Below are 14,554 nucleotides of genomic sequence, written 5' to 3'. Positions count from 1 at the left end.
GTGGCCGGGGAGCTGGTGCTGTACTAACACTGTGTGTCACACAGGAGTGGCCGGGGAGCTGGTGCTGTACTAACACTGTGTGTCACACAGGAGTGGCCGGGGAGCTGGTGCTGTACTAACACTGTGTGTCACACAGGAGTGGCCGGGGAGCTGGTGCTGTACTAACACTGTGTGTCACACAGGAGTGGCCGGGGAGCTGGTGCTGTACTAACACTGTGTGTCACACAGGAGTGGCCGGGGAGCTGGTGCTGTACTAACACTGTGTGTCACACAGGAGTGGCCGGGGAGCTGGTGCTGTACTAACACTGTGTGTCACACAGGAGTGGCCGGGGAGCTGGTGCTGTACTAACACTGTGTGTCACACAGGAGTGGCCGGGGAGCTGGTGCTGTACTACGGCTGCCGGACCATCGCAGAGGACCTGTATGAGGACGAAAAATGGTCCATGGTGCGCTCGGGAGCCATCAGTCAGCAGCACCTGGCCCTCTCCAGACACCCCACGGTCCCCAAGGTAATGTTGCTGTGTCTTAAACACTGTCTTCGTCACTGTAGCAATCTTAGGTGCACACCTTCCCTACCCTTCACCTTCTTTCCTACCCATCAGTACCTCCTCTCTCCTCTATCACTTTCTCTTCCCATCACTACCTTCCCATCACCACCTTCCCTTCCCATCACCACCTACCCTACCCATCACCAATTTCCCTTCCCATCACCACCTTCCCTACCCATCACCATCTTCCCTACCCATCACCACCTTCCCTACCCATCAACACCTTCCCAATCCATCACCACCCACCTTACCCATCACTACCTTCCCATCACCACCTTCCCTTCCCATCACCACCTTCCCTTCCCATCACCACCTTCCCTTCCCATCACCACCTTCCCTTCCCATCACCACCTTCCCTTCCCATCACCACCTTCCCTTCCCATCACCACCTTCCCTTCCCATCACCACCTTCCCTTCTCATCACAACCTTCCCTTCCCATCACCACCTTCCCTATTCATCACCACCCACCTTACCCATCACTACCTTCCCATCACCACCTTCCCTTCCCATCACCACCTTCCCTTCCCATCACCACCTTCCCTTCCCATCACCACCTTCCCTTCCCATCACCACCTTCCCTTCCCATCACCACCTTCCCTTCTCATCACAACCTTCCCTTCCCATCACCACCTTCCCAATCCATCACCACCCACCTTACCCATCACTACCTTCCCATCACCACCTTCCCTTCCCATCACAACCTTCCCTTCCCATCACCACCTTCCCTTCCCATTACCACCTTCCCTTCCCATCACCACCTTCCCTTCCCATCACCACCTTCCCTTCCCATCACCATCTTCCCTTTCCATCACAACCTTCCCTTCCCATCACTACCTTCCCTTCAAATCACTACCTTCCCTTCCCATCATCACCTTCCCTTACCCATCACCACCTTCCCTTCCTATCACCACCTTCCCCTCCCATCACCCCCTTCCCTTCCCAACACCCCCTTCCCTTCCCATCACCCCCTTCCCTACCCTTCATCACTTTCCTCCATCTCTCTAGTATGCGTTAGGATGGAGTCTTATATTTTGCGAGACTGAAAGTTATTGTGATTTGCCATATTAATGCAAATAGTGTTCGACCTCCACCCGCCTATGATCATCCCCGGCCAAAAACGAGTCACCCTGCAATGTGTGGTGCGGCTAGCAACAGGAGGCGGTTTATAACAGTATTAACATTTGAGTGGGAAGTTTCGAGGCTTGCTAATCTCCGTGGAGAGTCGCTAACGGGGAGCAGTTCACTCTAATTCTACGGGAGCTTGTCGGCAGATGTACGTGCAAGATCTGCTGGTGATGTACGGGAGGGAGGTCCAGAGGCACCTGCTGGAGGAGGAGGGCCACGTCTATGTCTGCGGCAGCGAGGCCATGGCCCGTGATGTGCACAACACCCTCGCTGCCATACTCCAGCACAACTCCCGCCTCTCCCTCCTCCAGGCCATCGCCTTCCTCACTAAGCTCAAGGTGAGTACCCGAGCCTCTTCTGGGAAAATCCTAGCAGGCATTTATTTATTTTTATTATATTTTTATTAACTTCAATATTGAATTATTATTATTCTAAGTGGACTGTATATTTTGATTCAGCCTGCACATAGTTTGGAGGGACACTTATAACTTATACCACTATGAGTGCATATATTATAAGCAACGATTGTTTACCTCTTGCAAAATTTAAATTATACCACATATGGTGGCCTAATCTACAGTATTATTAATTATCTACTTTATTAAATAAAAATAATATCATATCCTTAGCTGTGTAGTTGTTATGGCCTAATTAGGCTGGATATGTTTCATCCAACATGTGTTAAGGTGTGGCACATGTGGTCCAGAGCCTTGTAATGGCGGTCTGGCACTGTGGCGTTGGTTTAACACTAGAGGTAGCAAGAAACTTCACAGTTTGTGTGGCCCAGCTTATCTTTTCATTAACGCTTATCTTTTACCTTCCAAATAAAGGACATTAGTAATGGCAAATTAACATTTAAAGCACAGGTGTGACATGAATATTGTGTGTGTGTAGTGCTGAGTAAACTTACTTTGAGCTCACAGTATAACCGCCAGAACTTTCTAAACAGTAAATGGCCAAAAATATTTAATAGATAATTGGCAAGACGGATACGCAGGTACTCCTGTGGTTGTAGAGGTTGTTGTGGCAGGTACTCGGTTCTTGACTCATATTTTAGGAGTCTATAACAAGTTGTGCTGCCCGTGAGCAGCCCTTCTCTGCTTCGTGTCCTTATTTATAAGTTCTGTGTGTACGTGGCTCGCCTCCTCCTCCTCCTCCTCCCTCAGCTGGCGTTCTAATATTCTTGTCTTAAGGACAAAGCTTATTTAACAATGGAAAGGGAGTCTGTAGTGTATTTCTGGTGTATGGTATAATGATTCTGTCCTAGTCAATACTATTTTATTAACTTTAAACACTAGACTTTTGTTTTAAGAAATAATTACAGTTTTAAATATACATCTAGTGAAAATATGTCTTGTTGTGATTACGTCACGGAATCACCCACTCACTAAATTCTTAATGGGTACCTATAGTAAGTTAATATTTGTGTGTCGGATTTCCGACATAATTCCAGTGGGGGGCAGAATACGGATCAAGATCCCAGTAAGGACTATGATCATTTTATTCCTCGCCTTCAGAATTATAGAGTTGCTTTAATTTGAGCTTGCACTGTTGTGCAGCAGTGTATTCTGGATGGATGTCCCGTGCTGGCGTGTCGGGTGCTGGAAATCGTTGAATGTATTCTTTTCCTGCCAGTTCTAAAGGAGCTAATTTCTCAGAGGTTTTGAGAGTAGTGTTGCCTCGGCATTTTACTGTCACTGTTCTCAAGATGCCCTGATGGTCTGGATGAACAGAAACTATTTGGCCCATAGGCCACTCTGAGCGTGGCCCATCGCTGTCCACCAGAACTATGTCACCAGGGTTCAAGTTAATTTTGTTGTAGGGGTTGTTTGCCCCATAATTATACTCCCTCAGAGCAGTCAGGTATTCTCGAGTCCATACACCATTCCACCGACTTATCACTCCTGAGAGATGTTTGAAACATTGAACCATGTCACTCTCGCCGACATATGAAGGATCTTCTGTTTCTTCGTCCATAAGAGATACTAGAGTTCTTAGCGGTCCCCCATACATCAGATAAGCTGGACTTAATGGTTCACACTGCGAAACATCATCAGAGAGGTAGGCAAGGTGTTAACTCAAGCTTCTATTTCTATAGCAACGGTTTGGAGCTCCTGCAGGTCAATCTTTTGGTGGTGTTGGGTTTTCTGTAGAGAACGTTTTACTGTACCAATCATGCTTTCATTGAAGCCTAGGTGCCATGGGGCTCTGGGAGGTATGAATTTCCAGTGGCACTGCCATTGATTTAGGGTAGTGTGCACCTTTGGGTGGTTCCAGACTTTCCTCAGACATGCTTCTCCTGCCACTAAGTTGGACCCATTGTCTGATATCATTAACTTAGGACAGGATCTACGTGAAGCAAACCTGCAGGAAGCCTGTAAGAATGCCTCGGCACTCATATCTTGAGTCACTTCTAGATGGGCTCCCGTTGTTGTGGGACAGGTGAATAGGCAGATAGTATGCCTTGACTGGGATTTTGTCCTTGGTGCCTGTCATTGTTAGTGCTCTTGTGAAATCTACTCCTGTGGTCTCACAGGGACGAATATGTACAACTCGTTCCTTTGGGAGTGGAGGAGGTCCCGGATAAGGACACACTCTGGCATCGTACCTCTGCAAATAACACAGGATTTAATTATGGAATTTACAGTCGGATGACCTTGTGGTAGCCAGTACTGTTGTCTGAAGTCTGTGAGGGTATCTAATACCCCACCATGCAGAGTGTTGTGTTTGTGTATCTGTAACACAATTAGCTTGCTTATTATGTGGTGACGAGAAAGTAATATTGGATTTTTTGCTTCCAGATCTATATCTGCATGCTGTAAGCGGCCTCCACATTATATTAGATTATGATTGTTGGTGTCTATCCAGAGACCCAGATCATTTTGAAGTTTCTTAGGGACATTGTCTAATTCTATACCGAATGTGTCTGTTTGGGCTCTTTTGACCCAGTACCTTAAGGCATTAGGGAATTGATGTTTGATTTCTATTTTCTTTAGAAAATCAAACACCACTTGGGTGACACCTAATAGTTTGATCAGTTCAGAGTACTAATTAGTTTCAATTACCAAAGTCCGAGGTGGTTCCGGGTTCTCAGTGTGTACAGTGACATTGGTCACAATGATTTGTGGCTATTGTTCAGGCCATTGGTCACTGATTAGCCACTGAGGTCCATTGAACCACATCTCTGCTTTGGTTAAGTCCGGCCACGGGAGAGATAGTCAGCTGGATTCTCCTTGGTGGGTACATATCTCAGTTTGTACCTGCTGATAACTCTAGTATTTCCTTAACGCGGTTACTCACGTAAGGATTTTCACTGTTATTATTTTCACCCACTGTAGCACTGCCTTGTTATCTGACCACACCACTGTTTCTTCAAAGTGGATGTTACTTAAGGCCTTGATCAGATAATGAGCAAATCTTACCCCCTAACAGTAGGGCTGTTAACTCCAGTTGTGGCAATTATCGTTTCTTTAACGGTGCCATTCTGGCTTTTGATGAGCAAATTGGCTTGCCCATTTGATACCAGATAAGCTACTATGCCATAAGCCTTTCCTGAGGCATCTATACATGTAGCTTAATTGGTTTTTTTTCATTAACTGTGTTCCAGGGGAATTTGTCAGACTCTAGGATACTTACAACTTTCACTAGCCCCTGCCACTTTTCTTGTAAAGCAGGTGTTAGAAGATCATCCCAGCCTATCTTTTGTTGCCAACATTCCTGTATTATCAACTTTCCATTTATTAAGATTGGACATAATAGTCCCAATGATCGAAGGGTTTGCTGACTTGTGATAATAATTTTCTCATTGTTAGGTTGGTGGTATCTGGTTCAACCAACTTGATTGTCAACTGATCTGCAGTTGAATCCCTTTCGACGCCTGCAACTCATCTGCAGTTGAATCCCTTTCGACGAACTGTTCATACTCTAGACTGTCCTAAGCCTAAATGCACTCTAAGTTGTACCTCCTTGAATACTCGGACTCCCGAGTTAGTCAAGAATCCTGCTATGTCTATTTTTGTCTCTAGTACAACCTTGAGTTTCAATGCATATCCCAACTCTTGGGAGATACATGTCATTTGGGATCCTTGGTCTAATAATCCAGGTATGGTGACCTTGGACCTTCTGTTTTTAAGAATTAATTGGGCAGTGGGCAAAGCTGATTTATGATCTGACTTTGTTTATAGTACACTTACATCTGGAAGTACTTTTCAGAGCTGTACTGAAGTGGAAGCTCCTTCCTCCACCTGTGGTTTGGGAGACTTTGTATTTGAGTCCCCACACAGTGCTGTATGGTGTTGACTCTTATTGCACCTATGGCAGGCGCACATTTGGGTTGCACAGGCATCAGGGTTATTTGAGCTTAAACACCTAATACATCTGTGCAACTCTTTGAGTTATCTTACATGTGTAGCACGATCAGGGTAAGCATTGCAGGTGTACATGGAATGTTCTTCTTCACAGAACAGACATAGCCTCCAGACCTTAACAGAACCTTTGGGAGTCACCGTTTTGGGTGACACATTAACTATAGGTTTGGAGGGACCCACTGTATATGTGCCCGCACTTCCTTGTTTCCACCTTGGTGTGGACGTAGTTTGTTTAGATTTATTTGTAGTACTGTTTGTACTCTGTTGTTTACTATGGGTGGTTAACAAAGGTTTAGGTGTTGATTTAGCATCTCTTTGTCATGCTATAAGAGAGCGTAAACCTTCCGTAATCTCGTTTACTGTCAGTGAAGATTTGTTATGTAAGGCACCCAACTTATCCAGTATTTCACTGGGTAACTTGCGTCTTACAAGAAATTGAATTATCTAATCCGATTCACCTAGGTTTACCTTAAGGCTAAGTGCTTTGAGTAAGGAGTCAAGCTCCAATCTAAAAGCTTGGAGTGAGTCAGCAGATCCATCTGCTGATGGTATGTCCACCAAGTTTTGTGCTAAAAGTCTGGTAACTCGTTCTGGTTTAGCATAATTTTCCTTAAGGAGCTGTACTGCGTTATCATAGCCGTCATTTGACACTGTTAAATTACAGACCACTTTTAACACTTCACCCATTATTATATCTTGCAAGTATGTAAATTTATTGATCTTAGCTATATTTGAATTAGCATCTACTGAGTCAACAAATTTGTTCCAGAAGTTATTCCAATTTTCGTCCTCTGTTCCAGAGAATGGGGGTAAATTAATTGATGGTAGTTTGACTTCTGACTGTGTTGGCCTATGGGAAGCTGTGGTTGTAATCTTTGACTTCTGACTGTGTTGGCCTATGGGAAGCTGTGGTTGTAATCTTTGACTTCTGACTGTGTTGGCCTATGGGAAGCTGTGGTTGTAATCTTTGACTTCTGACTGTGTTGGCCTATGGGAAGCTGTGGTTGTAATCTTTGACTTCTGACTGTGTTGGCCTATGGGAAGCTGTGGTTGTAATCTTTGACTTCTGACTGTGTTGGCCTATGGGAAGCTGTGGTTGTAATCTTTGACTTCTGACTGTGTTGGCCTATGGGAAGCTGTGGTTGTAATCTTTGTTGTTGTCTTGCAATGCATTATTTCATTGACAAAGTGTTGTAACTTGATCTGAATGGCATCTTCATAATCTGCCTGTTCTTGTACGACAGCTTCTATCGTTGCTTCATCTATTACAGTATCGGTAAGAACATCCTGATATTTCTATATTTGGCTTCTTGTTCAAATTTTCTCTCGGCAACCTTATGGTAGTCTTCCAGTTCAACATGATTAACTGAAGTTTGTTTACATAAATCCTCGCATTTATTGATCTGTCTGGTTAAATGGCCTTTCATACCTGCAAGGGTCAGTTTCACTTTTCTTGCAGTAGACATGATGGCTGTTTGGGCTAGCCGTGCTGCAGTTGTACTAGGGCCAAGCCTTGATGGGCTTGGATTTGGGCTGTTTCTAGGGCTTGAACTAGAGCCATTTAATATTTAATTAATAAACATTATATCATCAAACACACTACGATTTGAGTGGTAACCTTGTATCTATGTTGGATTCACCTCAAGTTAGCTCATCTTTATCACTCTTAGTTGGTACAGGGACACAGATTAACACTCAAAGGTGAAATGATTGTAGTTAAATTATTACTATGGTTATGGTAAATGTACAACACAACTTGTTTTGTCATAAGAAACTGCACAATAAAATATATATTCTTGCTAGGCTGTACAATTGGTTCAACTCTAGACAAGTGAGTTGTCTACCCGTACACCAGGTTAGCACAATTAATAAAGTTAGACTAGGTGGCTGTACAACACCAGTCTAATAATGTCCTATCCTTGTATAGGAGTTACCTGTAAATAATGGTAATATGCAGTAATTGTAATAGTACAATATGTTGAATGTTTATATGTAAACACAGACTGAGACTGGCGTTGAGTCTGGCGTTGAGTCTGGCGTTGAGTCTGGCGTTGAGTCTGGCGTTGAGTGCTAGGTCGCTGCCTGGTCACCGTGATGTACACACTCTGCCGAAGAGATGAGAAGGGGCGTAGCTACTCCATAAAGAGTTAGACTCTGCAACAAACAGTATAAGTAGGTTTCCTCGGCCTCCCGGATCAGTGGATGGAAACTATTTTATCCTCAATGCAGGCGATGAGTCACAATAACGTGGCTGAAGTATGTTGACCAGACCACACACTAGAAATTGAAGGGACGACGACGTTTCGGTCCGTCCTGGACCATTCTCAAGTCAAGTCGATTCTCACAATCGACTTGAGAATGGTCCAGGACGGACCGAAACGTCGTCGTCCCTTCAATTTCTAGTGTGTGGTCTGGTCAACATTTTATTCTCAATGTTACACATGATGCGGAACACGCTACTTGGTTAATGTAGGCGGTGTAGGAGTGAGACAACGGTAGCAGGAAGTCAATGATAGAATGTAATTAACTCAATTTTGGTCTCAATGGGATAGCTTATTGGGCAGCGTCACTCATACTGTGAGTGAACATTCTCCCACATGAACAGTATTGAGCAGTGTCACTCATACTGTGAGTGAACATCCTGCCACAGACATAGTATTGGGCAGTGTCACTCATACTGTGAGTGAACATCCTGCCACAGACATAGTATTGAGCAGTGTCACTCATACTGTGAGTGAACATCCTGCCACAGACACAGTATTGGGCAGTGTCACTCATACAATGAGTGAGCGTTATGCCATGGAGACAGTAGTAGGCAGTGTCACTCATTCTGTGAGTGAACATTCAGTGACAGGCAGTATTCGGCAGAGTCTTTCATCTTTTCAATGAACATACCGACATAGGGACACGATGATAATGGCATATGAGTGAACATTCTACCATACTAACGCAATTGGTGAGTATCACTCATCTAGTGAATAAACCAACATGAAAATATATTAGACTTGGTTCTGGCTAATAGACAAACACAGAAATGGGCAAGGTATTAGGCAACATTGACCACAAGACAATAAGATGTAACTCAGCATACTCAGTAAGCATACCAAATAATCCCAAAGCATCAAGGGGGGACTGAGAAGTTCCTATGAAAGGGCAGAGAGGGCAGACCTGGACTTGCAGAGAGGGCAGACCTGGACTTGCAGAGAGAGCAGACCTGGACATGCAGAGAGGAATGACCTGGATTTGCAGAGAGGGCAGACCTGGACTTGCAGAGAGGGCAGACCTGAACTTGCAGAGAGGGCAGACCTGGACTTGCAGAGAGGGCAGACCTGGACTTGCAGAGAGGGCAGACCTGGACTTGCAGAGAGGGCAGACCTGGACTTGCAGAGAGGGCAGACCTGGACTTGCAGAGAGGGCAGACCTGGACTTGCAGAGAGAGCAGACCTGGACATGCAGAGAGGAATGACCTGGACTTGCAGAGAGGGCAGACCTGGACTTGCAGAGAGGGCAGACCTGGACTTGCAGAGAGGGCAGACCCGGATATGCAGAGAGGGCAGACCCGGACATGCAGAGAGGGCAGACCTGGACATGCAGAGAGGGCAGACCTGGACATGCAGAGAGGGCAGACCTGGACATGCAGAGAGGAATGACCTGGACTTGCAGAGAGGGCAGACCTGGACTTGCAGAGAGGGCAGACCCGGATATGCAGAGAGGAATGACCTGGACTTGCAGAGAGAGCAGACCTGGACATGCAGAGAGGAATGACCTGGACTTGCAGAGAGGGCAGACCTGGACTTGCAGAGAGGGCAGACCCGGATATGCAGAGAGGGCAGACCCGGACTTGCAGAGAGGGCAGACCTGGACTTGCAGAGAGGGCAGACCTGGACTTGCAGAGAGGGCAGACCTGGACATGCAGAGAGGGCAGACCCTGACATGCAGAGAGGGCAGACCTGGACATAGATAGTGGTACTGGCCTTGGGATCCGACGTCACTCCGAAAGTAGGTGACATGTCGATGTAGATTTCGATGCTGATTCAAATCATATCTCCTTTAAACAAATTGTAAGTAGAACACACGTGTATAGTATACCGTAACGAATGGTTAGATCGAATCATATTGACCCAGGATGGACGGCCATGGACCTAGCATGTTATCAGAATCCAGAAAGCATCTATAATAAATGTATTTAGAATGGGGAAACATGCCAATAATTTATCATACAATCAAGAACAGCTAAAAAAAAACTGATTAAAATAAAAAACAAACAAAAAATAAACAATTATTAAGTAGGTAGATCCGGGTTGTGACAAACATGTCATAACACGGAGCCGGTCGGCCGAGCGGACAGCACGCTGGACTTGTGATCCTGTGGTCCTGGGTTCGATCCCAGGCACCGGCGAGAAACAATGGGCAGAGTTTCTTTCACCCTATGCCCCTGTTACCTAGCAGTAAAATAGGTATCTGAGTGTTAGTCAGCTGTCACGGGCTGCTTCCTGGGGGTGGAGGCCTGGTCGAGGACCGGGCCGCGGGGACACTAAAGCCCCAAAATCATCTCAAGATAACCTCAAGATAAGATAACAAGCCCCAAAGTGTTGCCCAGACCCACCAAACAGATGCCAGGGAGAAGACTGCTTACTTGGACAATGAGTTAGGTCCTAACTGAGTGTGACCAAGAAATGAGTCTCATTCTAAATGAGAAATTCGTATAAATTTTCATGCACACTTCCGTGGAAATAAACATTCCATACACCTGGGCTCTCGGAGACTCGAACCGAGGACCCCACGCGTGTGAGGCCGAAGCCCTATCGACCTTAATAAGGAAAATTTCCAGAAGAAGTTTCCTGCTGCCAGAAGAAGTTTCCTGCTGCCAGAAGAAGTTTCCTGCTGCCAGAAGAAGTTTCCTGCTGCCAGAAGAAGTTTCCTGCTGCCAGAAGAAGTTTCCTGCTGCCAGAAGAAGTTTCCTGCTGCCAGAAGAAGTTTCCTGCTGCCAGAAGAAGTTTCCTGCTGCCAGAAGAAGTTTCCTGCTGCCAGAAGAAGTTTCCTGCTGCCAGAAGAAGTTTCCTGCTGCCAGAAGAAGTTTCCTGCTGCCAGAAGAAGTTTCCTGCTGCCAGAAGAAGTTTCCTACTGCCAGAAGAAGTTTCCTGCTGCCAAACTGGAATTTCCAACTTTCCTGGACAACTACTGAAGCTCAGAGGAATTACTGATCCACGCCAGCGTCATATGTGAGCTTCGTCCTCACACGCTTGGGGTCCGCGGTTCAAGTCTCCTACAGATGGAATACGAGAATCGTCTTTGTATTTACTAGATGATAACTTTATCTTTTATCTACACTTCAAGAAATCTTTGTACCTGGTGAAGAAGGTAATATGGATTGTTTAATCGTTACCAGGGGGGGGGGAAGAGTTGCAGACGATGAGTCACAATTAATAACGTGGCTGAAGATATGATGACCAAATCATACATCAAAAACGGGAGACATCCCCCGTCACGCAGGGTGCAGTCGCACCTCCACAGATCTCCAGTATCAGCTCTTGATACTGGTAATGGCTCAAAAGGGTCACCACTTACGGGCTATTCATGCCCGTGCCACCTTTTGGGTGGCTTAATCTTTATCAATCAATCAATACATCAAAAGATGGAGAAACGTCGACGTTTCGGTCCCTCCTGGACCATCATCAGGTCGACAATCGATCTGATAAATATCCAGGATGGACCAAGACGTCGTTATCTTGAGGTTATCTTGAGGTGATTTCGGGGCTTTCAGTGTCCCCGCGGCCCGGTCCTCGACCAGGCCTCCACCCCCAGGAAGCAGCCCGTGAGAGCTGACTAACACCCAGGTACTTATTTTACTGCTAGGTAACAGGGGCATAGGGTGAAAGAAACTGCCCATTGTTTCTCGCCGGCGCCTGGGATCGAACCCAGGACCACAGGATCGCAAGTCCTGCGTGCTGTCCGCTCGGCCGACCGGCTCCCTTTCGTCGTCTCATCTACTGGTGTGTGATGTAGTCATCAGGGAGAAAGTTGTTAAACATTCAAAATAGAGTCCAACAACCCTCCAGGATTAGACGAAGTCTTTGCCATGGTCCTTAACAAACTTAAAGAAAAACTAAGTGAGTCTTTGACTTTAATATATCATTACAGTCAAAACAAAGTACCAGAATCGTGGAGACTTGCACATGTTAACTAACAAATAAATCATTTACATCGAACTATCGGCCAATTTGCCGAACGTCTATTGTGGTAAAATTGCAAGAATCGATAAACTCAAAAGCTACTCGTCTACATCTTGAAAACCATAGATTCACTCGTCAACACCATTTTGGCCGGCTTATATCTGAGGCTGGTTTCTGACTAATTTGGGGCACTCATTTCGAGTAACATTTTGATTATGGCGTGTATCATGTGGTATGAGGTTCGAAATTACTCTGTTCTAACATCTAACATCTAACCAGTAATCACGTATCGAACCTCTTGTTTGGTAGGTTGTATCTTAAGGAAGAAACATGTAAATACCCAAATTGGAGAGTATGCAATTTTTTTGCTCTGTGGAGTACACAGCAACCTGTCCTCTTAAAAATAACGTCGCTTTTGGCCGTTTACCTGTATGGCCGAAAGTGGACGTAATTTGAAAATGAAAGAAAAATGAAAATAAATTTGGGATTTTTTTTTTTTTTGCGACAGTAAGTTAAAGGACCTCTGATAGGTTAGATGTGCAGTAAATTCTCATAAAGTTTCAAAACGTTATGAAAACGTTAATTGAAAGTGTCCTCTTCTAACCTTACCGAGTAGGCCGGACGACTCAAACAGAAAACGGGACAGTACATCACTTTGTGAGTCGATTTCATTTCAAATTACGTCCAAATTTTGCCATAGCGCACATACGAGCGAAAAGTGACGTTATTTTTAAGAGACCGTTATTTTTAAGAGATTTTTAATGGTTGCACAGAGACCATTTCTTCTGAGTTGGAGAGTGTGCGTGTAGGGTATCGAGTCAAGAACATTACTTTTGGTTCTCAACAGATGTGCGGCTCTCTCTTGAATTCTGTCTTACTTACGATAAGACTATAGACAGGAATCCCAACTTTGTGGTGAATACTCCATCACAGATCTAATTTGGGAGTTACAGATTTTTATGAAGCTCTTAGCATTTAGGTTCCTATCGCATTTGGCTTCAATATTTTCCTTATGTCTTTTAAATAGCAAATTGTTCATCCCATCCTCCTGTTTAGATAATATTTTTGGTAACTATGTGGGAGCCGGTCGGCCGAGCGGACAGCACGCTGGACTTGTGATCCTGTGGTCCTGGGTTCGATCCCAGGCGCCGGCGAGAAACAATGGGCAAAAGTTTCTTTCACCCTATGCCCCTGTTACCTAGCAGTAAAATAGGTACCTGGGTGTTAGTCAGCTGTCACGGGCTGCTTCCTGGGGGTGGAGGCCTGGTCGAGGAACACTAAAGCCCCGAAATCATCTCAAGATAACCTCAAGATAACCATAGTACAAACATTGACGTAGTAAGCAATTACATATTAGAATTTTGTACTATTCACTTTACAGAGTCCGAAAATGAAAAAAATTTAAGTTTAAAAACTGACCAAAATATTCCTAGGCCTATTATAGCACACACATGTACAATATTAGGCCTCAGATAGCGTGTATTAGACCTAGGAAGGTTTGGTTAGTGTAGTTTGTCTCTGCAACATAAGTAGAAAATAGTTTAAAGGTTTCTCCAAATTCAATAGTACCGATTTCTACTTTCTAATTGTGTTGTACGTCAGTATATGTACTATGGTCCTCACCCTTCCTATAAGTACTACCAAAACAGGAGAATGGGCTGAATTGTTATATATTTACTCGCCAATCACGGTAATAATTAGGATGTATATCAGTGCTTTCTTGTTTAAACCTAAGCCAGGTCGATATATTTGGTGCCTGGTTTTGAAACTGCAATCACCTAGGTTTTCCCCGCGACAGCCTCGCGTCGTGCAGGCCGGCGTTCAATCCCTGATCGTCGAAGTGACTGGGCACCGTTACTACCCCTTCCCAAATTCTTATCCTCATCCTTTTCCGCTGCAATACAGCCTTGATGGCGTGGCGCTTTCTCCTGATAGTTCCCTCCCTTCCCCTTACCCGCGATAGCACCATCTTGCCAGAGTCGTCCCCAAGATATCTTGCTACAGTAGCCTCAAGATATCTTGTCATAGTCATCCCCAAGATATCTGGCCACAGTCGTCTCCAATATATCTTGCCGGAGTCGTCCCCGCAAGACATTTTGCCACAGTCGTTCCCAAGATATCTTGCCATAGTCGTCCCCAAGATATCTTGCCACAGTCGTCCCCAAGATATACAGTCGTCTACATGATATCTTGCCATAGTCGTCCCAAAAATATCTTGCCATAGTCGCCCCCAAGATATGTTGCCACAGTCTCCCCCAAGATATCTTGATACAGTCGTCCCTAAGATATCTTGATTCTGTCGTCCCCAAGATATCTTACCACAGTCATCCCCAAGATATC

The 14,554-nt window shown here is 45.1% G+C and overlaps 1 protein-coding gene across 1 annotated transcript in view; it reads left to right on the top strand.

The window, feature by feature from the left end:
* LOC123755062 (nitric oxide synthase, salivary gland-like) overlaps nucleotides 1-14,554 on the top strand; it is a 199,410-nt gene that overhangs the window by 177,957 nt on the left and 6,899 nt on the right. The window contains exons 24-25 of the mRNA XM_069332947.1: nucleotides 367-509; nucleotides 1,821-2,012. Of these exons, the coding sequence (XP_069189048.1) occupies nucleotides 367-509; nucleotides 1,821-2,012 (335 nt within the window). The remainder of the gene's footprint in view (nucleotides 1-366; nucleotides 510-1,820; nucleotides 2,013-14,554) is intronic.

Source organism: Procambarus clarkii, chromosome 28, assembly GCF_040958095.1.
Source record: "Procambarus clarkii isolate CNS0578487 chromosome 28, FALCON_Pclarkii_2.0, whole genome shotgun sequence".
NCBI classification, from domain to species: Eukaryota; Metazoa; Arthropoda; class Malacostraca; order Decapoda; family Cambaridae; genus Procambarus; species Procambarus clarkii.
This window is presented reverse-complemented; position numbering and strand designations above follow the sequence as displayed.